This window comes from Poecilia reticulata, linkage group LG6, assembly GCF_000633615.1.
Source record: "Poecilia reticulata strain Guanapo linkage group LG6, Guppy_female_1.0+MT, whole genome shotgun sequence".
NCBI lineage: Eukaryota > Metazoa > Chordata > Actinopteri > Cyprinodontiformes > Poeciliidae > Poecilia > Poecilia reticulata.
Window position 1 is genome coordinate 10142814 of NC_024336.1, and position 23244 is coordinate 10166057.

Consider the following 23244-nt stretch of genomic DNA (forward strand, 5'->3'; position numbering starts at 1 on the left):
GGTCAGGCTATCCAAACACAGCGCTGACCACTGTGGAGAGCAAGTGGGATGCATGTGCAGTCCAGCTTGGTAAGGCCAACACATGTGGCTTGATATTTTAAGGTCAATTAACAGAGAGTCATCGTCACTGATCTCTTCAGTGGCTCGTGGGTTGCTGCTGGACAGTGACTGGTGACATCACTGGTGAACAGTAGCCTAAAGGCCACAGACATGTTCTTTTCTTGGGTATTCAGTTTTTAGCAGCTGTGGGCCAGAGCAGCTGAGATGACATAACACGCACCATTATCTTTACCACAACCTTTCCGCAGCAACACAAGCAACCTTTCAAAGCCATAGCTCGGAGGCATAAAATAGCCTGAATGAAAAATGGCAGCCAAAGAAAAACTTGCTTTGTCTGCACTCTGAATCGAGCGTCTTTAATAAAGTCTTCTAAAATGTTGCAAATGGAGCAAAGCATGAACTTGCTGATGAGCTGCGGAGGCACAGTCTTTTTGAGTTTTGGTGTGTCACACACGAGGCATGCAAGTAAGCTCCAATAAATTTGTAGCTTTAATGGCTGTCTAAACAAAACTCGAGAACATGCTGTTTGAAAGCATTTGACTAATGTTTTCATTTGATTCATTAAAGTTCATATTTGGAAGATAAATGCGTCACTGTGAGCTATGTGCACAATTTTGTTGCAGATAATAATAAGAAAACCATCCCCCGCTTTACTGAGAGGACCGGGAAAATTATAAGGAATGTATGATGGCGAGTTATGTGAATAGTTTTATTGTTAATAAGAAGAGAACGTCTTCACTGCATAATGCTGTCACTCCCAGTGATGGAAAAAGTTCTTAACTCTAGTATTTGAGTGAAAATATTGATACTCGTGGCCAAATCTTTCTGGATTACAAGTAAAAGTTGCTCGCTCAAAAGTTTACTCCAGTTTAAGTGCTTAAGTACTTACCCTTTCAAAATACTTCAGTATTCAGAAGTACAAATTATGTTTTCTAACATTATTCCATCACTGTATTGTTGTTTCTGAGTCCTTTTACAGAACCTTGTAACTTACTGAAACCACCTAGTGATATACTGACATGTAGAACCACTTTGATACAAGACATCTACGCCACCTGTAAAAACTTGACACTATTTTCTTTATTGTATTATTACTTAACACATCCCACGGCCCAAAAGAAGACAAAAAAGAACAAGCCTTTTTTCTCCTCACAACTATAATTAACGGCAACTACAATACCGTATTTAAGACAGAAACTTAATAACGTCAAACATCGAGCTACGACATGGCCACTGGTTTCTCTGCTTGAGTTTCTCCAACCGGCCCCATTGTCGAGTTTTGTGTGAATGAAAGCGGGAGCTCGAGGATGCCGTAATTACAAATCCCAGGTGTGAGCGGCGACTGTGATTAGCTCCCATTCTGGTGAGGAGCATAGCGTATGGCCAATTGCATTTGAGTAAAGAAAACCATCAACGGCGGACAACAAGGCCACGCTGAGAAAAAAGGAACGCGTAATGACAAGCTTCCTAGAAATATAGTGGAGATGAAAGTCACCGTCCACCACTGGACCGCCATGTTTCACTTTGGGTATGGTGTGTTGAGAGTGAGCGCATGTAGGTCACAAATTGGGAGTATAAAATAGCCTGAATATAGAGAAAAGACAAAAAACTGATTCTCCACATTTTGAATCAGGACTCTTCAGTAAACTCTACTGGACTCTCAACTAAATGGACTAAAGCAACGAGTTGATGAGCTGTCAAGGAACTTTCCTTTTGAGTTTGTCACGTCACATGAGAAATATGCAGAAAAGGGGGCAAAAAAATTATATTTAATAGTTAGCCAAACAAGACGGGATTTTTCTAAGAACTCATTGTTTGCAAGCAAAAACTTAACAATGAATTTAAATGAAACAGATCCCACAAAGCTCGGGCAGACGAATAGTTCAGGATCACTTACGGAGACAGTTTTATTGCAAGTAACATGTACTTCGTGTTCATGTTGCGTACGTGGTATGTCCCTATGACGACGACAACGTCTCTGCATGGTTATCTGTTCATCGGTAAGTCTGACTGTGGCGGACCACCCTGAGGGCCGCAGGAGGTTAGGAGGAGCACAGCGTGTGCGACTGGAATCGCTGGGTGGAGAAGACCCTGGTTCTGATTAGCCCCATAAATCTGCTCAACAAGTATTCCTCATGGGCTTGGCGCTCTCTGGTGGGCCCCTCGCAGCCTTGTTGGGATTCATCCGCCGCCTAGACCAGAGAAGTTGACCGTCTCGGAGCCAAAAGCTCCAGTAGGTCAGAAAGTAGTCACGTCTCACACTGAGAGCTCACATTCCACCCGCTGCTGTCGGCCGCGCCGCTGGACGATGACTACCTGGACCGAGCTCCTTCTTCTCTTTGTTTATCGAGCTCGCTTTCATCAGCGCTCCGTCAAATCAGCCGCAGAGGCGCATCTGCACCGGCGTATGAAAAATGATCAGAATTTAGCGATGCCGTCTTAAACGTTCAGTTCTTCCACATGATGTGTGTCGCATGAAAAAAAACAACAAAAAGAGCGGGGGCTTTGTAGTATGTGCAGTTTCCAGTAAGATACAAAAAAAGGACAGCATAATAAAAACAGTTATTTTCCCACACAGCAAAGATTAACTGCACAGTAAAGTCCTCCCGTGACAATCGCTCATGAAGAGGAGTTACTCAGAGAAATCCAATGGATGACTAAGCATGCTGTCTGTGTGATTTCACAGTTGTCTCTTGATTGTCTATAAAGTGGATTTACACACGCTGAAACCAGTTATGAAGCTGTGTTCGTATGTGCGCTTTGTAAAGTTAAAATGAAAAAAGATATTAACAATTTCCCATCAAAGCAGAAAAAGGAAAAAAATAGAATAAATCCAAAGCCCCGGTGATGCTTGGCGTATTCATCGAGCCGACTCTAACGTTTAAAGACAGGGAAGATGTGTGTAATTCAATGGAAGGCAGTAAAAACAGAGAGATATGAGGATTTATTCTATCAGGCTATCAGGGAGCCGGCGTATTAATCCGGCATCTGACTGCTGCAGTTAATCATCCCCTGTATCAGCTCCGCTCAGACAACCTTCCCCCAATTAAAAGTGCTTCAGCATGAGCAATGCATTTCATCATTTACTGAGTTTCTATGGGTTCCCTTCGTCACATATTTTCAGAGGTGGGTAGTAACTAGTTGCATTTTACCTGAGTAACATTTCAGAGAAAGCATACTTTTTACTATCTGTGCTTCGTACTTTTACTTGAGTAAACAGTCTGGATGCTCTACACATTGCAAGTAACTTCACTAAGCGAAGAACAAACTGGTCTTAACCAAAACTTCACCAGAGACAGACATGACCAGCAGTTTCATATCGAAAGAAACTGATTTTGAAAATAATTTATTTTTGTCTGATTTTGTTGTTTTGTAATTATTTATATTAATTATTTCCATTTTGGTCATTAAAACAGCAAAATGTCTACATTACTTTGTATTTTGGTCTGTCCGATTATGTAATTTTGACATATTAAATTATTGTATTTTTTGACCAGTGACACGAGTCGCCTTTTTACCAAATGCACTTTTTACTCTTACTTAAGTAAGAATAGCACTATTACAACATATTTTTACTCAAGTAAAACTCAAAAGTAGCCATCCGAGAAATGACTTGAATTAAATGTTTGGGTGCTCGAACCACCTCTGTTTATTCTCTTGTAAAGTCTAACTGTGGCAGACCTTGTGTGTGTCGTTGGCTCTCTACCTGAAGGCATCCTGTGGCGTCGCTACCACACCACTGCGGCTGTCGGGGGAAATAGTAGGTGTTTGATCAGATTACGATGGTGTCTGCCAAGCCCTGAGAGACCGTGGTGTTTGCTCAGATGCGCGAGGCCCTGGGGCTCGTCATCCAGATGAACCAGAGACGGATGGGCCTGGACTGAGAAATAACAGTGTGGCTCTCCCGCTGGGCTGTGCGTTCAGCCAGAGCTGCACTTGTGTGTGGTGATTTGAGTACAGTGCCTTGCTAAAGTGTGCTTATCCCTTGGTTTTTTTTGTTTTGTTTTTTTTTTTACTTCACAACCGCAAACTTCAGCGTATGTAATCAGGATGTGACCGACATGAGGTAGCTTATATTTGTTAAGTGGAATTTAAAAAATGCATGGCTTTCAGCAATTTATAAGTAAATATATAATTATAAGTAAACATCTGAAAAAGTGGCACGCATTTGTATTCAGCCCCCTTTACTCTGGTGCCTCTAGAAAAATCTGAGCAACCAGTTGACTTTAGAAATCACTTAATAAATAAGAAAACACACTCCATTTTTGTGACATTTTGTCAAATTAATTTACTTTTAAACTATTTTACAGTAGCTCTGACTGTATGCTTAAGCTGCTAAAGGTTTTCCACCAGGATTGTACTTCATTTAACATAATTGCTAAAACAGTCACTATGCTGTGACAGTATGAGACAAATTATCTCTGAATAAAATTGAGCTTTTCTGCCGTCTCCCCATGCTAACTACAGAAATACACAGCTCCATCAGAAAGAACAAATCAGCGGCAAGAGGAGGGTGTTAGTGTTGTCAATCACCCTAATATAGTGGCTGTCATGAATGCTCAAGCTAATTGGCATGGCCACCGACGACAGCAGATAAATAGTTTTCCAGTATGGGTAAGTTGTTTCTTTGCCATTAGCACTTTTAATGGCGAATACAGGAGCTTGATTGACAGCGCTAACACCCTCCTCATGGCTCTGATTGGTTGTCTTTTTACCAGGAGCGGTGCATTTATGCAGACGGCAATAAAAGCTTGGAGGATGTAGAGGAGCTTCAGTTTTTTCACAGATTATCTACCTCATATCATATTGTCACAAATTAGTTACAATTTTAACAAATATGTAAAAAAAAAAATCATAAACTCAATTTTTAAAGCAAACTAAACGGGACTGGTGTGAATGCACCCTCGTTTTCTTTCTACTTCACTCTCATGCACTACTTTGTGCTCTTCTGTCACACAGAATCCTAATAAAATTCTCAGATCATTTGCAGTGTAACAAAAATATGAAAAAGTTGCATCTTCTAATCAAATTATCTAATGAGAACTTTTCTTAAAAGCCAGCAGCACATATTTTGGATTCTTAATTGGTTCGTTTGACACTTTTAATATCTCAAAAGAGGGACAAAATGAATGGGCGACGGTAGTTTGAGCCGACACACGTTCATCACTGGAGCCTGAATGTCTGCTGCTGTTCACGTCCCACCAAACCGTTATACAACCGATGGAGTCACTGTAGACGCTGGAAACTAAGCTTCCTTGTGTGACACATCAGCGAGCCTCATACAATGGTTACGCAACACTAGCGTCTGCAGGCCAAAGTACCAGCGGCGCAAATAAAAAAATAAAATAAAAAAAAAAGAGAAAGACAGAAAGAGGCGCCATCATCACACCATGACCACTACACATTTCAGTAAGTTAGTCAGTGACCTCAGGTTCCAGTGAGCCGGGATGCCTTTGGGTTTTAGAGGTGTGATGAGCGAACTGCTGCTAACACGGACCAAGCTGCATCCAATAAGCAAAACGATGGGTTCGGGAGAAAAACGGCTCCTAAAAAACAGGCCTTTCATGTGGTTGTCAGTTTAAGTGCTCTAATGCTCGGCGAGACACTGAGGCCTATCGTGAAGAAATGGAACAATGCATTCAACCACATGAAGCAAAGAGTCGCAGGATTACTTCTGCACAGATTTTTTCTCCTTATTTTCTCATTGTCTTACTGTCTCATTTTGTGTCTCTTTCTCTCCCTGCCGTTTTATTTGCATTCCTTCCACTGTACACACACACACACACACGCACACACACACACTCATTGTCTATGAAATTGAGCACTAATATAAACAGGGAATTAAGCAAGATCTTCTATGTACACACACACCCAAATGGATAGACCGATTACTGACGCCGAATTACACCATTGTGAATTCCAACAAAGCATGCCATTTGAAATAAGTGCGTACAATTATAAAATCTGCAGAGATCTGTATGAATTATTACCCCCAACTGCTATTTTTCTCCCACCTCTTTCTATAAATTTGGGCGTGTTTGATCAGCGCACATCTGTTTCTCTAAGTTCACAAGTGTGGAAGAATTGCGTGCATTCATAATCCAGCATTCACCCGGTGACAGCCACATTTTTTCTCCTCATATAACCCCACTCCTCCTCGTCTCCTCTCCCGCTCCGTAAAGGCAGATGTGCTAACTGACAGCCAATCTCTTCATCCGTTGCAGAGACAAGAACTTTCTTCGCACAACCAACTCCTCCCTGCATCTCAACAGAGAAACAATAGACTGTAAAAAAGAAAACTAAATCCATCCATCAGTTGTCTTCCAATTATTCGGGGTCGCGGGAGCAGAAGCCTAAGCAGGGAGACCCAGACTTTCCTCTCTCCAGCCACTTGGGTCAGTTCCTTTGGGGAAATCCCAAGGAATTCCCAGGCCGGCTGATAGTCATACCTTCATCGTGTCCTGGGTCATCATATGGGTCTCCTTTTGGTGAGACGGGCCTGGAACACCTCCACAAGGGAGACCGGATGACCAAGCTTCTCACCCTATCTCTATGGAAGAGGCCAGACACCTTGAGGAGGAAACTCTTTTTGGCCACTTTTGGTCACTACCCAAAGCTCGTGACCATAGATGAACGTTGGAACATAGGGACATCGATAGGCGGATTGGTTCTGCATCTGCAGTGACGCAGAGGCGCTTTCCCTCATTCGTGAACAAGACTCCAAGATACTTAAACTTCTCCACTTGAGGCAGGACCTCTTCCCCAACCCAGAGAAGGCACTCTTAGCTTTGGAGACACTGATCCTCATCCAGGCCACTTCACTCTCTGCTGTGAACTGCTCAAGCGAAAGCTGTAGATCCCGGCCTGATAAAGTCAGTAGCACCACATCATCTGCAAAGAGCCAAGATGCGATCCACCTTGGCTGCAACTAAACTCTGTCCATTAAAGTTAGGAACAGAATTGGTGACAAAAGGAACCTCTAGCAAAGGCCAACTCTCACCGGAAACGAGTTGGACTTCCTGCTGGCACGCGGACCAGATGCCAGAGCCTCCTCAACTGACTCCTTTCAGCGTGGATAAGCAGTGGCTCTACTTTAAGACTCTCCCAGTTGATCTGGTTCAGTGCTCCACGACCAGAACGAAAGCCACTCTGTTTCCCCTGAACCTGATGTTTGACTGTCCAGCAGACCCTCAACTCCAGACCTCCCTATCAAACCTTACCAGGGAGCTTTCACTGTGTGATCCTTCTCTAGTTTGAACACACCCCTTTTAAATAAGGGGACCGAATCTAAATTTACAAGATTCTTGAAGTCTGTCATGACAGTATGCTGAAAAGTTCAAGTAGTCATTGTGAATGCTTGCGCAAGGCAGTATAACTTTACTTTTAATAAGAAAAACTACTTCCTTTGAGAAAACCAGAATGCTGCGTCTGATCACAGATGCCAGAGGGCGGTAAATGTTACATAACAAAACTGCTTTTGTGTGAATCTACTCACCCACATACACTCCATTCTCCACTCGCTTGATGATGTCAAAGGCGTTCTCTATGTTGCCCTCTAGGATTTCAAACTTGACGTCATAAGTACCTAAGTGGTACGATCCGTAAGCCGGAACTGTCGTTCTCAAGAAAACGATTTCTGTTAGAAGATAATCAAGGACAAAAAAAATAAAATCACTTTTAGGACCTAAATCCTCATGAGGGTTCTTCTGCCAGACTTGTACCACATGATATACTGAAAGATGCTGCGGTCTGTGTTTTGTTGTATACTGAGAGGGTCACACAGAGTTTGAAGCTTTTCAGTACCGCTGCTCAACTAAAGTGCTTTCAGTCCTTTACACCCCAACGTGGAGCTTATGAAAGATGACAAGAGCTTAACTCTCTGAGACACTGGGCATGTCTTAGACAGGCACTGCATGCGGGCCAATAGATGCTTGTCAGCTGTCACCGTCTGCAAATGATTACAGTGGTTACTTCTATTCAGGCAGCATGACACTAACTCTCAGCTAAGGGGTTGCCAGTGTTTTTTTTATTGGAGAAGATGGAGTCATGAACTGAAAAAGACCAGGAACCTAAATTGAACATGTTTTTTGTTTAGGGTAGGGCCTCAATAGTATTTAGAACAGTAGAACAATTTTTGTTGTTTATTTTTTTGTTCTTGCTACAGCTCTATGCTGGAAATTTACATTTGTTTTTTTTTTTTACAAGAGCATGATACTAAAAGTACCAATAACATTTCCATCTTTCTGATTATTATGTTAGGAAAAATGTCTTTTTTTTTACATAATTTTCCACATCAACATCTAACAGAAGAATGCATCCAGTATCTTTTTGCAAAGGTTACATGATGTTTTTGTTTTATTTTTAAACCTAAAAATTAAAATAAAATAGTGGTTTTTTAAATCAAAAATATGAATAGATATTTATTGCAACTTACAAGCTATAATTCAAAAGGGCATGGAGCATTTGTGGTTCCAAATTAGGTTTATTCAGCTGGACTCGGGGCAAAAATGGGTCTTTAGATTGTAAAGGCTGCTGACCTCTACCTTCTCTGGCCAACAAAATCTGTCCTTCAACGGTTTCCTCTTCCTTGATTGATGGTTAAACAAATGCAGTGTCTTTGTGACTGAAGGGCCATGAATGTTGAAATCAGGAGAAATAAAAACCTGCTGCAGGATGTGTGATGGCATGTCATTGATATTGGAGATTTTTTTTTAGCATCTTGCAGTCTGCAAGACTGCAAGATGCTGTCTTGCAAGATGCTGTCTTGCACCATTGAAATTAATTTCAATGGTGAAACTAATTTCACCATTAATTTCCAACTAATGGTGAAATTAGTTGGAGTCAGTTCTTGACATATTAGCAGTTGAAATCTTCAACTTGTAGACTATTTCTGGACTGTGAATTGGCAAATTTCAAATTCTTTTGAGGCCACTTTCCACCGTATCTCCTATTTTAGCTCATTTTTTGTCAAAAAATGAGCTAAAAGGCTAAAGCTATCTTAAATGCTATCATCAGGTTGCCTTATCTTGTGACGTTTAAAGGTGGCAAAATCAAAAGTATGAAAATCTGTATGTGTGCAAATGCTTTTGATTACATTGAGCTGGACAATCTATAATTGGAGTGAGTTGTGTTAATCTAGACTCTCTATGGAGTTGTAATCTAACTAAAGTAGATTATATTAGAATGAATAGGACAGAACAGATTTGCATTGAATTGGGCCTGTTTGAATTTTCTTTATAGGGACCTGAGATGAATTTTATCAAGGATTGGTCACATAAAAAAACACGACATCGGATGCATGCCGCACGGGAATCCATGCTAACTGCTAATCTCAGTTGAGCATACAGAACCTTTTCTCAAGTTTTTGCACTTCTCTGGTGTTTGTTTTACTTGTCGGACCCTGCAAAAAAAAAAAAAAAAAAAAAAAAGAGAGAGAAAGCAGGAGGAAAGATAGAGATGAACGTGAACCTACCCTCTGGCCTTGTGAACTCTCTGAGGGTGGGCAAGGAGAAGAAGGTGTGGGCCACGGAGAGCGTGGGGTCCAGAATGCAGGCGATGTCGTTGGGCTGACAGGATTTTATACAGCGGACTGTGTCAGATCGTTCGAGCGTCGGAGTTCTAAAGAAGAGAATAAATCACACACTCCGACAAAAATCACAAACACCGAAGGCCCTCTGACTTTTAGGTGCTTTCTATTTCTAGTTTTCAGAGTCAAAATACCTTTGCTCTCTAAAGCTCACAATTACAAGCTACTCGAAGAGTTCTGCCCACTACATAATCAAGAACTCAGTGGGATTCCCTCCATGGCTGCTACACAAACACTGTCTGTTCAAGACGGCAAGGGTGCTGGATTTAGCCCTCAGCGTTAGGAATAATCAAAATCCGTGCGGTTAGGAAGAATAATAAACCAGGAATGGCCAACAGCTCGTGCTACAGCCAGACTTTATAGCTTGTGGAGACTTGCGCCGCCGTCGATGCTCTTCTGATGCCCCGTGTCACGCTGTGTGGGAAATGAATTACTGCGCTCACAAAGAATGATCCACAACCTGCTCAGGAAAAATATTTGGATTTGCAAAGCATCCCCAGCTTCACATCAGATAATCTCCTGAGGAGGATTTATGTAGCAAGGGAATGTTCTAAAAGACTCCTAAATTGTGAGCAACATGACTCGACAACTCCCCGTCCTCTCCCCCTGGGGCCGCTCTCATCCTATTATTTAGGACTTTGTTTATTCCACAGACTAATCAGTGACAGGTCGGAGACAGTGGAGGCTCCCAACGCCAACGCCACCTGGAACATCGCTTTTCACTTCCTGTCTGCTGCAAGAGGAGTTCATGAGATGCTCTGAACACATTAACGCCCTCATAAATCAACACTTTGTCTGTGAAACAGCAAGGAAGTTTTAAAGGGGAAAAAAAAAAAAAATAGACGCCTTGATGTTAAATTAGGCCGCTCACGGTTGGCCCTCACAGAGGAGAGATGTCAGTCTGTGGTTATATTGGGTTACAAAAACATGAGAGTTGCCATGTACGGGTCAATTTAATGCGCACGGGCGGTCACACAGCCACATGTGAGTCACGGGGCTGTGGATCTCCGGTGCTCCTCGGGGGACCCATCCCGCCGCAGCTCCAACGGCCGGGCCCAGTTGGAGCTGCGGCGCGGAGAGGAGCCCCTCCGACAGAAAGTCAAGCCGGCACTGTAGGGGCTTGTAATTAGCAATTAGCGGGCGGGTCCAAGTTTTGCTTTGGTCCAGGCCAAACCCACAAAATGTTCTACTAGTTTATAACACCGCCGCCTGAGCGGGGCTCTGGAGGACGAGGTGAAAGCTGCTGAGGTAGGGAGTGGATTTATGAGAAGACGGCAAAGAGTGAACGGACCCCCACTGTGAGAGGCACTCCTTGCAGCGCCATGCAAAAATATTCAGGGTAGTTTTTCTTTTTATTCTTCTTTTTTTTTTTTTATCCTTCACACCAAAATTTGCGTATTTCATTAGGAATTTGTATGATAGTGCAACAAAAAGACAAAAAAATACTGGCCAAATGTGAAGTGGAAGGAAAGCAATGTACAACTTTCAAAATGCTTCACAAATTAAACTTCAGAACCAATCACATCTATAAGTATTATGAAGTTTTTCTCTGCCAACTTTGTATATACTGGGCCAAAATCAAACTCGACAGGATGGAGATTGTCTGTGAAGAGCCATTTTTCAGGTTTAGCCACAGATTCAGTCCGGACTTTGACTGGACCATTCCGCCACACTAATATGCTTGGATCTAAAATATCTGGCGCTCTAAAGCTGTCCTGTTTAGAAGCTGGGTGTCTCTGCAGCTCCTTATCTTTCAGCATAAAACATATTTGAATGGCTAACTTAATTTCCATTAATTGGATCGACTTGTTTAAGTAGTGCAATTGCACCACTGTTAAACAAGTTAAACTAAATTTGTGTTCATCCTAATCAACTAAAGTATATTAATTGGATTGGCTCATTTATATTAAATTGGGCTATAGTGAATAGTAAAACTTAAATTAAGTTGAACCGACACAAGTGCTTTGAATCCATCCATCCATCCATTTTCTKCCGCTTATCCGGGGTCGGGTTGCGGGGGCAGCAGCTTCAGAAAGGAGGCCCAGACTTCCCTCTCCCCAGCCACTTCTTCCAGCTCCTCCGGAGGAATCCCAAGGCGTTCCGAGGCCAGCCGAGAGACATAGTCCCTCCAGCGTGTCCTGGGTCTTCCCCGAAGCCTCCTCCTGGTGGGTGGTGCCCGAAACACCTCACAAGGGAGGCGTCCAGGAGGCATCCTGACCAGATGCCCGAGCCACCTCAACTGGCTCTTCTCGACGTGGAGGAGCAGCGGCTCTACTCTGAGTCCCTCCCAGATGACMGAGCTTCTCACCCTATCTCTAAGGGAGAGCCCAGCCACCCTGCAGAGGAAACCCATTTCGGCCGCTTGTATCCATGATCTCGTTCTTTCGGTCATGACCCAAAGGTCATGACCATAGATGAGGGAGGGAACGTAGATCGACCGGTAAATCGAGAGCTTCGCTTTTTGACTCAGCTCTCTCTTCACCACGACGGACCGGTACAGCGCCCGCTTCACGGCAGACGCTGCCCCAATCCGCCTGTCGATCTCCCGTTCCCTTCTTCCCTCATTCGTGAACAAGATCCCCAGATACTTAAACTCCTCCACTGCTTTGAATCCTTTCAATTATTTTTTTTATGTTAATCTTAAGGTTTTTTTTTTAGTGAGCTAACTTCAACCCTCTTGCCTGCTTCTCTCATCGATGCTCTGCCTTGGTTTCCAGCTGTACCATATGGTTTCTATTTTCAGATGTTGGAGTGAACCAAGCTTGGATTACCGTTTTATCGCCTTACTCTGCCTGAAACTTCACCACAACCTCAACCTGGACCTGTCGGCTGTGTTCCTTGCTCTTCACAATGCCATTTGTTCACCAATAGTCTCCAGCGAGCCTTGAACTCTTTCACAGAACAGCTGGATCTATACAGAGATTCACATACAAAGTGGCTGGATTGTGAAGGCAATTGGTTGCACTTGATTTTTTTGGAGGAAAGATAGCTAACACAAAAGCAGCTTTGTTATTTTTATCTTTAAAGAGGCAGGCACGTAGAATCATTTTATAGTACAAGCAAGTAACCAGTTATAAAAATGGTGCATACATCAAATATGATATAAGAAATTTGACTTAGTAATTTAACGCCTTGAAATTGGGCTTCTGTCTCTAAGAAACTCGTGCTCTTTCTGAAACTCCGCCTCCAGGAAGTCACCACATCGCTACTTGAACAATGTTTTTCCAGCTTTGCAATGATAAGTAGCTCATATAACGAGCACAGGAGATGTGCAGTTTGCTAATTGCTGCTGGCTAGTCTGAAGGAGCGGAGTTGAGGAGTCAGAGGATAGGGTTGCTGTGTGAGGCAGAAGCTTGGAAACTAGACTGTAACTCCAAGGAGGAGCTGTGCTTTAAAGGCGGTGCTAGGTCCAACCAGGCATTTTTGGCTGCCACGGGAGATTAAAGTATTTCTGAAACATTCATGAAAGAACCAAAACAACACTTCAGGCATGTTTTTTGATGAAGGAGTAAAATTGTAACATAATGTAAAGCTAAAAAAAATGTTTTTTAAATAATACTGCCCCTTTAAAACAACAAATATAATCTATCATTTTACTTCTGCATGACCCACATCATAAATTTCCAATAAAATACATTGAAGTTTGTGGCGGGAATGTGATAAAATTCAGAAACGTTCAAAATTCTGAATGCTTTTGCAATGCACCGAACATGCAGGTGGGCACTTTAAAAGCGGGTGGAAGTGATTCAAGGCAAACATAGAAAAGAAATGTCTGTATTGGCCGATCACTTTTACACTCATCCATGCAAATATGCTTTCAGCCACATGAACACATGCACGTCTTTGTTGGCACTCCCCCGCCTCACGTGGCTCAGCCGAGGGGTGAAAAAAAACCCCAACAAAAAACCAATACCTACAGACCAGAAAGAAAAGCAGACTTTTTGCATAAAAGTGCTCTGGTCAAGCTTAGGGCCCCATGTTTTTTTGGTAATTATTATTTATAGTCGGCACATTGATAACGTCCCAACACAAACACTGCAGGGCATCATTCATTTTGTGTGCGGTGATGTTGCCGCACCACAAATTGTTCAGACCACCGGCCAGAGCCCAGAGCTCCATAACTCAATGTCAGAGGGGAGGGGGGTCTGGTGGGGAGGAGGTGAAAAGGGGGGGACCTGTGCACCGCTGGGCTCTCATTTTAAGCATATCCCTGCTAGGAACCAAGTGCATCCTCGCAGGCCCGACGGCTCTGGACAGAAGGAACCCAGGGACGTCTGAATTTACAGTTAATAAAAGCCGCAGGCTTTGGGCCGCAGCCTCGCACCATGTCAGAGAATTTATACTCATGACTCCCCCCTTCCACCTGGCTCCTTCTTTTGCCGCTGCATCCCATCTCATGTCACTTACTTTGCCTGCTTCTGGATTATCTGTCTGCTTTGGGGTCTGCAGCCGCAGTGGAAACCTTTGCATTTCACATTAAATGCGATGGAAGCCAAAAAGATGTGCATGAAAACAACCGCTGCAGAGAGACACACATGTGGTGCCTGACAGTAAGGGGTGTGGGAGTAGCAATGCATTAGGTTCGATCTGGTTTACGAACGTAATCTGGTCACTTTGGTCTTATAAGTGGTAAATATGAAGGTGTTTGCGTTGATTAAGCTGCACATAGCAACAATGTTAAACCTATTAAAGCTAATTCAATTGTTGCTGTTTCTAAAGCAACTTAAGTTGTGGGATTTCCGTTCATAAATTACACAGATGCTGGTGACTTTAAAAATAATCTTTTTTTTCTTTTTTAACAATATACCAGAATGTAATACTGGAGAATTTGCATGCACAGCTGCATTTCCTCTTTGCTGAAACCACTGGAATACAAGAAATGTGAAACTATGCGAAGGAGCTCTCCATGCCTACAACTGCGACTTGGCCTCCCACCCTCACGGCTCCCATCGCTGCATTTGATTAGAGCCCCACAATGCCCCATTATCAGGAACAGAACTTGACTTGAACATGTGTTATTTCTATCTCAGTTTTAATAGAAAAGTGTTCATCCAGCACCGCAACCATAAAACGCTGCAGAATGTCAGACTTTATCATGCAACTGTTGTCAAGTTACACTGCACTCACAGGGCTTGCTGAGGGTTGTTACCGTTTGGACATTTACCCGGACGGACCGAGGACGCCACCTACAGTTGTGGCTGTGACAATGCAGCCACTAAAATGGGAAAAGCAAAAACACTCCAGAAAGATGACGTTTTAGCTTAAGGGGTTAAGCAATTGATCATGTAAAATACTGAAAGAGAAAACTTTGTTTTCTAACTTTAATTCTTAAGATAGGATTCTTTCCAGACACATAATTTCTTCGTAAACTTAAATAATTTCAAGCGACAGTCACTGTTAGCTAAGTGATTTTTTTAAAACTTGGGATTTAAAGTGTTTAATATGTAAGATGTCATCAAAGTTTTATTGGGTTATTCTTATAAAAATGCCTAAAAAGTCTTCTACTGCAGTAGCATAATCAGAAATGTTCAAAATTTACATTGAGTACATTTAGTCATTAAAACAATAATTGTTTTAATAAGTAATAAAACACTGCAATTATTGGCACCACTAACAACTCCACTCAAAATGATTATTTGAACTATGAGAGATGGCATGCCATTCAAGAAAGACAGACTTCTTCTGAATTGTATCAATAAGATAGATGCGATGACGGCACAAAACAGGAAAAGCTTATTTCCAAGGTTTACACTAACCAATGGCTTACAGGAAGTTAGCAAGTGTAGCAACCACCTAATATTCATTAAAGATTTAATCCTACGTTGTATGTTCCAAAACATTCTCTAGGATTTCGTCTTTACACTGGGAATCCCAGAATAAAGAGTTTACGTGCAGTAACTGACGTTAACGTTCAGTAACGCTAACTGTCATGCTAGAAGCTAACATTTGATGCTAAAGACAATTTAAAACGTCAAATTTGTCCTCCTTTCACGATTCTAATCAATTTCTTACATTAGTGACACTCACGCACACAGTCGGACATCACTTCTGCTCCAGGTAGGCCTCATTCCTGCGAAGGTTTGGATTTGAAAATGTGGAAAATGTTTCGCCGTCCGGAGCGGTGGTGCAGGGGCGGAGACTACATATGATATAAAATGGTAAATTTACGAGAAAATACTATTATGGAAGCACCCTGGGAAAGAGAGGTTAAATATGGTAGTTTCTCGACCAAAACTGGAGACTTGACAGGTAGGTAGGTCTGTCACAATTAGCAATAAATCAATTAAGTTATTTTATTTTTTGTTTCTGGTGTTCTATTAATTTATTTTGGAAATTTAAAGTGTCTTCCAGTTCCAGTGTTAAATGTTTAATAAAGTTTATTGATCTTTGAGAATGTGTTCTTGGGTTTCTATGCCATTACTGTTATAACACTTGAAAATGGCCTCAAAACAACAATTATTGTTTATCACAATATAGCTTCTGGGAAAATTTATCATTCATGAAAAATTTATTATTGTGTCAGACCGAGCTCCAAGTATGAACAAGTAATAACAAAATATTCCGTGAGATATAGTTTAATATGAATTTATTTAAGACTTTTTACACCTTGTTGCTGGGGGTGCCAATAATTGTAGAGTTTCCCTGTATTTTGAAGAATATACATCTACATTTTATCATCAATATTGTGTGAAACATTCTTTTTCTAATAGTAAACTAATGTGTTTAATCCTCAACAAGTCCTGTGTTTACTCCTGGAAGGGGTTGTATGGTACTTTGGGCTCCTCCTGGGTGACAAACACCAGAATCTTAGCCAGGTAAATGGAGACCGTGCTGTAGCGACGCAGCCTCATCTCCAAGTCCAGCTTGAAGTCCTGCGGCTTGTCGATGAGCCTTCCCACCGACATAACGCCGCCGGTGGGCGTGCGCTCGGCCTTGAAGAACCCCCCCTCGTTGCCGGCGGTGAGCGCCACCTGGATGTCATCGCCAGGCATCGTGTGGGAGGGGCCCATGCGGAAGATATTGGTGAAGACGGGAATGTTGGTGGGGAACGTGAGGTAGTAGTAGGTTATTCTCAGGGGCAAGATCGGGCAAACGACAGAGTCGTTGCAAAGCAAGCGTTCGCATCGACTGCAAGATGAGAGGAGAGGGAGGGGAGAAGGGGTTTCATTTTTAATAACCATGCGTTGCATGCAGTAAATGAAAACATGAATTTTCACAGGGTAATGTCGGTTATGGTGTCGTCTGAGAGAACATGCTAGAGGTTCTTCAAACTGTTGTTTTTACACAATGCTACTTAGTCAGAAAAGTGACAAAAATGGAAGGTAGAAAAATATGAATGCATTTCATCATCTATCTCAACAAGGGAGAACATGCTACAGTCAAATGGATACTACAATCATTCCAACATGAAGCAGACTGAGCATGCAGGACAATGATTTACACTTATGAATATGGACCAAATTTTTAGGCCTAATTTGAGCCCTGTGTGATCCACATGAGGCCTTCAAATGTTAACTATGTGATAAGATGAGGGCTAAAACAATTAATAGATTAATCGTGAATTCAAATAAACGTCAACTAAATAAGTAATCAATTAACCGCTAACTGGAGGACAGACTCAAAAAAGGATATTTACTGAAAGACCGACATATTAAGAGCAGCAATTAACCCAAAACTGTACAAAAATATAATCTTTTGCATTTAAGGAAAAAAAAGGCTTATGTGCTGAAATGAAAATCTGCAGAAAATGTCGATTTTTAAAAATCCGATTAATCGTCAGAGATTATTAGAAGAATAAACAATTACAAAAGTAATCGTTCAGATACTCACGTCTGTCCAACACGCCTGTAGTTGTTGGGACAGTCGAAGGACAAGCACCTGTACCCGCCCTGGATGTTGAAGCAGCTCTCATTTTCCGTGCAAGTGTGTCTTCCCGTTACACATTCGTCGACATCTGGATTGGGGAAAGATGGAAAAAGTGCTTAAAAAAAAAAAAACACATTCGCAAATACAATCTGCAACAAACAAAATTCAGCAACAAACAGAAACGACGGCGCTGCTTACCCTGGCAGCTGCGCCCGTTCACTGCTAATGTGTAGCCGTTGGCAGGGCAGGAGCAGTGGAAGCTTCCCGGTGTGTTGTGGCAGCGATAGGAACAAATATGGCCGCCAGTGGGAAGGGCGCATTCATCAATATCTGCGTGGATGAACAAACACCCATCGAAATAAGTCAAAACAGGGTAAACATTTATGTAAATATAAATATTTATTCATTTTGTCAAAACATATTCAGAAGGCAAGAGCAAGGTCTTTCATTTACCTTCACAAGACATGGCGTCTATGTCATTGAGCTGGTAGCCACGGCGACAGTAACACTGGTAGGAGCCGTACACGTTGGCACATTCCTGGCTGCACGGGTTGCTCTCACACTCATTCACGTCTACAAAGGAGGAAACATGGTTCTAAACGAAACCCTTTATCCCTAAACCACAAATGTAACTGTAGATCTGAGAACTTTTAATTATTATTTACTTCCTGTTTTCCTAATGTTATAAATTTGACATGACAAACAGTCCCATCTCTCCAAACCACTCCATAGTAACAGTCTCCGTTATAATGGAGACGGTCACCCTGTCTCCATAGTAACCACTAGATGCAACCTACAGTTTGTGCCAACATTTCGAATGAGAGCAAAATTCCAGGGGAAAGTATTTTCTGTGTGGACTTGGCTAAACTCCACCTGTACTTTACCTCTAAAAGTACCAATGTGGAACAGCGTGCTTTGGTTGGTTGAGTGTGAAATTGAGTTTTCCATCAGTAACACACACTGTCATGTAGCGAAGGATGAATGTGTGGTAAAGCACCTTGTGCCCTTTCTAAAACATGGTGTCAGGGAGATGACACCGTGTTTACTGTCCACCATATTGTCAGAGAGCCTTATTTTGGCATTTGTAGTTTCACAATGTTGTGACTTAAGGTGTAAATTGTATCAAGTCACTTTTAGATTTAATAATTGACAATTAAACAAAACCTTAATATGATAAATATTCTCTCACCATCGCAGTTCCGGCCATCCCTGGCCAGTTGGAAGCCTGTGGTGCAGCTACACTTGTAGGACCCAGGGGTGTTGTCACATTTGTGACCGCATAGTCGTCCAGGGTAGTGCCTGCACTCATTAATATCTAAAAGAAAAAAGGAAAAAAGAAAACAGATTATAATAGAAAGTGTAAGAAAGAAGACAAATGAAGTATTCTTTACAGATCTAGTAAGAGCTTACCTTCACAGAGCCGGTTGATGCTGTTAAAGTTGTACCCGGTTTCACATTCGCAGCGGTACGATCCCAGCTGGTTGATGCAAGCGTGGCCTGAGCAGACCTGCTCGGCTCCCTTGCACTCGTCGATATCTGCGGGGATGTGCACACAAACTCAGCGGAACAAAAGCCATGCTCGGTTGCCGCCTAAGCGAGGCGCGGTGTCGCTGTCATACCGACGCAGCGCGTGCCCTCTTCGTTGAGGTGGTATCCACGACCGCAGTTCACAGAGTTCCTCTGGCAGATGTAGGAGCCGACCGTGTTCACACAGATCTGCCCTCGGTGGCACGGACTCGACTGGGAGACACATTCGTTGATATCTGGAAACATGAACACATAGCTAAATTAGGCTGTCGTTTACTTCTCCTAAATAAATATTGTAGAAGTCTTAAATGGTGGCCGGCAACATTAACAAGGTTAACAGATTTTTGTACGTAAATCTAGATCATTTCTGACACTTCTGAAATCTAGTGCTTTACTGCTGGTGAATTAGTATTATTCAAAACTCTAATCTTTTACCAAACATTGAACGTTTGACATTAAGCTGTAGCAGGTCACACAGGAAAATAACACTCTTCAGTGTAGATGCTGTTACTGAAGATTACAGAGGAGCTTTTATCAGTGTCTGTGTGACTGATCTCACACGCAGTGGCATGACGTCGCCTCTGCTCTCAATAAAAAATTATGAAAACCTGGTCAGAGAAGAATAGAAAACATTTAGTACTCAGTTATTTGAAAGAAAATCAGCTTCAGTTTATATCGGCTGGCCAAAGTTTGACCAAAAAAACAAAGATCAGAAATCGGCACCAAAATTCTATTTGGTGCATTTTTAACATTGTCCCTAAACAGCTGAAACACCTGAAGCAGGTCAATCATCTATTCAGATGATAAACTCCTTTCTGATGATAAACATGTTTGTTTTTTTTCTTCTTTCCTTGAAACATTTGGCCTCTATCTCTGACGGCGTATCAGAGCCGTTGTAAATATCAAAAAAGGGAGTAAATTTCCACCAAAGAAATAGAAAAAATTGGACATTTCAACTTTTAGAAATTTCTGAGATCGATCTCAAAATTTCTCTGATTGTCTCGCAAATATTTGAATTTTGGTGCTCAGAAATGTCCTGGGTTTTTTCTAGAAAATTTCTCAGATTAATCTAAAACTTTCTCTGTTTTCTGGCCCCGATACGCCGTCGTACTATCCAAAAGCTCTGCAGAAACAAAAAGTCCTTCACGAAACAACAATCTCACCGATGCAGCTTCCGAGCGCGTCCTGGATGAAGCCCGAGCCGCAGGTGTTCTTCGGGGTGCAGCGGAACGACCCCTGGGTGTTTTGACACGTGAACTGTTCACCGCAGTTGTGGATCCCCGTCTCACACTCATCTATGTCTGGACGCAGTCAAAACAGAAACGCTAACTTACACATCGCATATGAGCACCAGCTAAAAAAAGAAAAGATAAAACAAACAAAGAAAGAGGACGCATGCAGCCGACCTTTGCAGTCGTTGTTTTCGGTGAGCTCGTAGCCGGTCCCGCAGCTGACCTCTCTCATGCAGCGGAACGAACCCTCGGTGTTGATGCAACGCTCTCCCCCCCGGCAGTTGCTGGATCCAAGTAGGCACTCGTTGATGTCTGAGGAACCAGGAGGACACGCAACTCTTTATGAGGTCGCTTCCTGACAGGACCGTGCTCCCCGATCGCCTCCTGTTTTCATTTTCAACATTAATTGACGGGGTCATTTACCCTCGCAGCTCCTCCCGTCCGGTTTGAGTTTGTAGCCCTTCATGCAGGCGCAGGAGTCAATCCCGACACAGACGTGGTCACATTTTCCTGAGAAGCAACGCAGACCAGGAAGGATTGGTTCGAAGCCTGATCGCCTCTAGACAGGGAATCATATCCGTTTGGTTTTCACACCCTTTACCTTTGCATGGATCAACTCCCACTGCTACGCCAGCGCTGCCGTCCTGGTTGGGTACTGCACGACACACAGAGCCCAGGTGAAAAAAAAGTAGACTTAGTATACTAAATTTTAACATACTTTAGTATACTTTTATCGATGTACTTAAACTGTACTGTTTTGGAACAACTAATTTTGTGCTTATTATACTTTCGTAGTATTTAAAGAGTATTAAATTACAACTAATAGAATATTTTAGTATACTATACGTACTTTTTTGGAACAACTTCAAGTGTACTTAAAGTATACTTTTTAAATATCATATTTCAGAGCTTTATTATTATATTTTGATATAATTATTATATTTTGAGTGTAATAATTCTGTCAGAATTATATTAAAAATATATATTTAATATACTTCAAATATATTTTAAATATGCAGTATTAGTTTGCCACCATGTATAATATATGGAATGAAAGCCTGAAAATTCGGTTTCGGTCTCGTCTAGCCACATTTCTCTGCACATTGCTTCCGTTATGTAAGTGATACTTTAATGCATGTCTTTGAATCCTGCAGTGGGTACAAGAAAATCAATTTATCTGCATTTATGCAACAATTTAATATGTTGCTATGCTAATATCAGCAGCACTGTTTTCTAAATCAGCTGTAAGGAATATGTTTAGGAAACACAGTGAGATAAGTTTAACTTAATTCCATTTTTATTTATTTCCTAGCATGCTACTATGCAGGATAAGAATTTCAATCTGTGCTTTTATAATCCTTTTAATTTACCAGTGAGATAAGCATGAAATTATTCTTTCAGAAAGCATGTACACTCATAACCTAAGGTTTGCCAGTCATTCCTTTTTTGTGACAATTTACATTATTGTTACAACCCCCAAAAAGCTTGATTTGTCATCTTAAAGTGTTCACTTTGTATAGAGAATAATTTTTGTATTCATTTCTGTCCTTAAAATTGTTGTCTTCTAATATTAGCAAGGGTTAACTTCAAGGAAAAGCAACCCAAAAACACTATTGTATAGTACCTGCAAAATAAATCTACATATGTTGAAGTCACAAAAAGTACAAACAATCTAAAGTCTTAACATGTTTTCCCCTTTTGTTGCACTTGCAAAAGAATGAGAATATTTGTCCACCAGGTGGCACAATGTCACCACTCAGACTATTTTGTATAGATTCTTCTTTTTTTCTTTTGTTTTCCTTCTCCTAGTTTGTTTTCACCCTTCAATCGCATGATTCGAGAGTTTGCACCTACATTCAGATTGTCCCAGTGCTGCTGTCTGGTTGTCTGAGGCTCCGTCCATGCAGCAGGCCCGGGACACCAGGCTGCACTGGTAGCCCACGGACAGGTTGTGGTCGCAGGGTATGTTCAGCTCCTGAGCTTCTTTCCCCAGAAGACAACAGTCGCAGCAGGTCTGTGCAAAACGGAACACAAAAATAAAGAGAGAAAAAGAGAGAGAATTATTCACAAGTCTATCCCGTAATTCTACCAAAAAAAAAAGAAAAAAAAAACAGATTATCAGAAGAAAGCAGTGGAATGAAAACAGGAAAGGGATAGACTGGAGGTTGTTGAAGTGTGACCCGGGAACAGCCTGTTTAGACTTTGATTAAATTTGTTTAAACTCTTTCGGATGGCCAGATAGAAGAGCTCAAAACGGACAGATACACCAGCTGACATGCTTCGGAAAGACAAACATCCTGGACAGGAAGTCGGTAAGAAAAACAAGAAGACAATGATGAGATGACATCATCCCCCTCTGGTTGATGAGTTCTCAGTCTATCACTGTGACAGTCTGTCAGGAAGAAGAGTGATCGCTCAATCTGTTCAGACCAGAGTTTCTGAAGAGAGTGCAACCAGAAAAACCCCCAGAAGTTAACAGTTTACTTTAAATTTGCCTTAATCGTGAGTATTCCCTTAGGTAAAGCCTTGTGACGGACTAGCAACCTGTCCTGATGTCTCACCCAATGACCTCTGGGTATAAGCACCAGTGACCCTAGAACAACAACCGGGTCTAGACAATGAATGTTCCCTTAAGTTATCAAACGCATTTTTTTCACAAGCTTGTTTCAAGTCAAGAAGAACTAAAAGGGCTTTCCAGTCGCACAAAATTTATAGCCGTGTGGCATTGTTACCACACAGATGTAATCAACCAAATTTTTATTACTTTGTACTGTTGGCCAATTGCCTGTTGGTGAAATACAGATTCATCAGGCAGTGTTATGTGTGCGTGTCATCGATGCAATTCTCACTTCAAAAGTGAGCAAGTTCGGATTGCCTTAATTCTTGAAGTCGATCTAAAATGTCTATATCTGGTCTCGGTGTGAAGCAGGTGACAAACTGTGCGTAAAAAACCCGACTTTAGATTATCTCATT

The 23244-nt window shown here is 41.9% G+C and overlaps 1 protein-coding gene across 2 annotated transcripts in view; it reads right to left on the reverse strand.

The window, feature by feature from the left end:
* fbln1 (fibulin 1) overlaps positions 1 to 23244 on the reverse strand; it is a 42555-nt gene that overhangs the window by 8384 nt on the left and 10927 nt on the right. The window contains exons 4-16 of one of the 2 annotated variants that reach the window (XM_008411135.2): positions 22126 to 22285; positions 20873 to 20926; positions 20695 to 20781; positions 20446 to 20583; positions 20203 to 20340; positions 19132 to 19275; positions 18923 to 19048; positions 18702 to 18827; positions 17966 to 18085; positions 17711 to 17842; positions 17477 to 17600; positions 9533 to 9678; positions 7556 to 7696 (exon numbers count right to left, since the gene is read on the reverse strand). In XM_008411135.2, the coding sequence (XP_008409357.1) occupies positions 7556 to 7696; positions 9533 to 9678; positions 17477 to 17600; positions 17711 to 17842; positions 17966 to 18085; positions 18702 to 18827; positions 18923 to 19048; positions 19132 to 19275; positions 20203 to 20340; positions 20446 to 20583; positions 20695 to 20781; positions 20873 to 20926; positions 22126 to 22285 (1636 nt within the window). Of the gene's footprint in view, positions 1 to 7555; positions 7697 to 9532; positions 9679 to 14717; positions 16775 to 17476; positions 17601 to 17710; positions 17843 to 17965; positions 18086 to 18701; positions 18828 to 18922; positions 19049 to 19131; positions 19276 to 20202; positions 20341 to 20445; positions 20584 to 20694; positions 20782 to 20872; positions 20927 to 22125; positions 22286 to 23244 lie in introns of those variants that run through there. The other variant, XM_008411136.2, reaches the window with a different exon arrangement.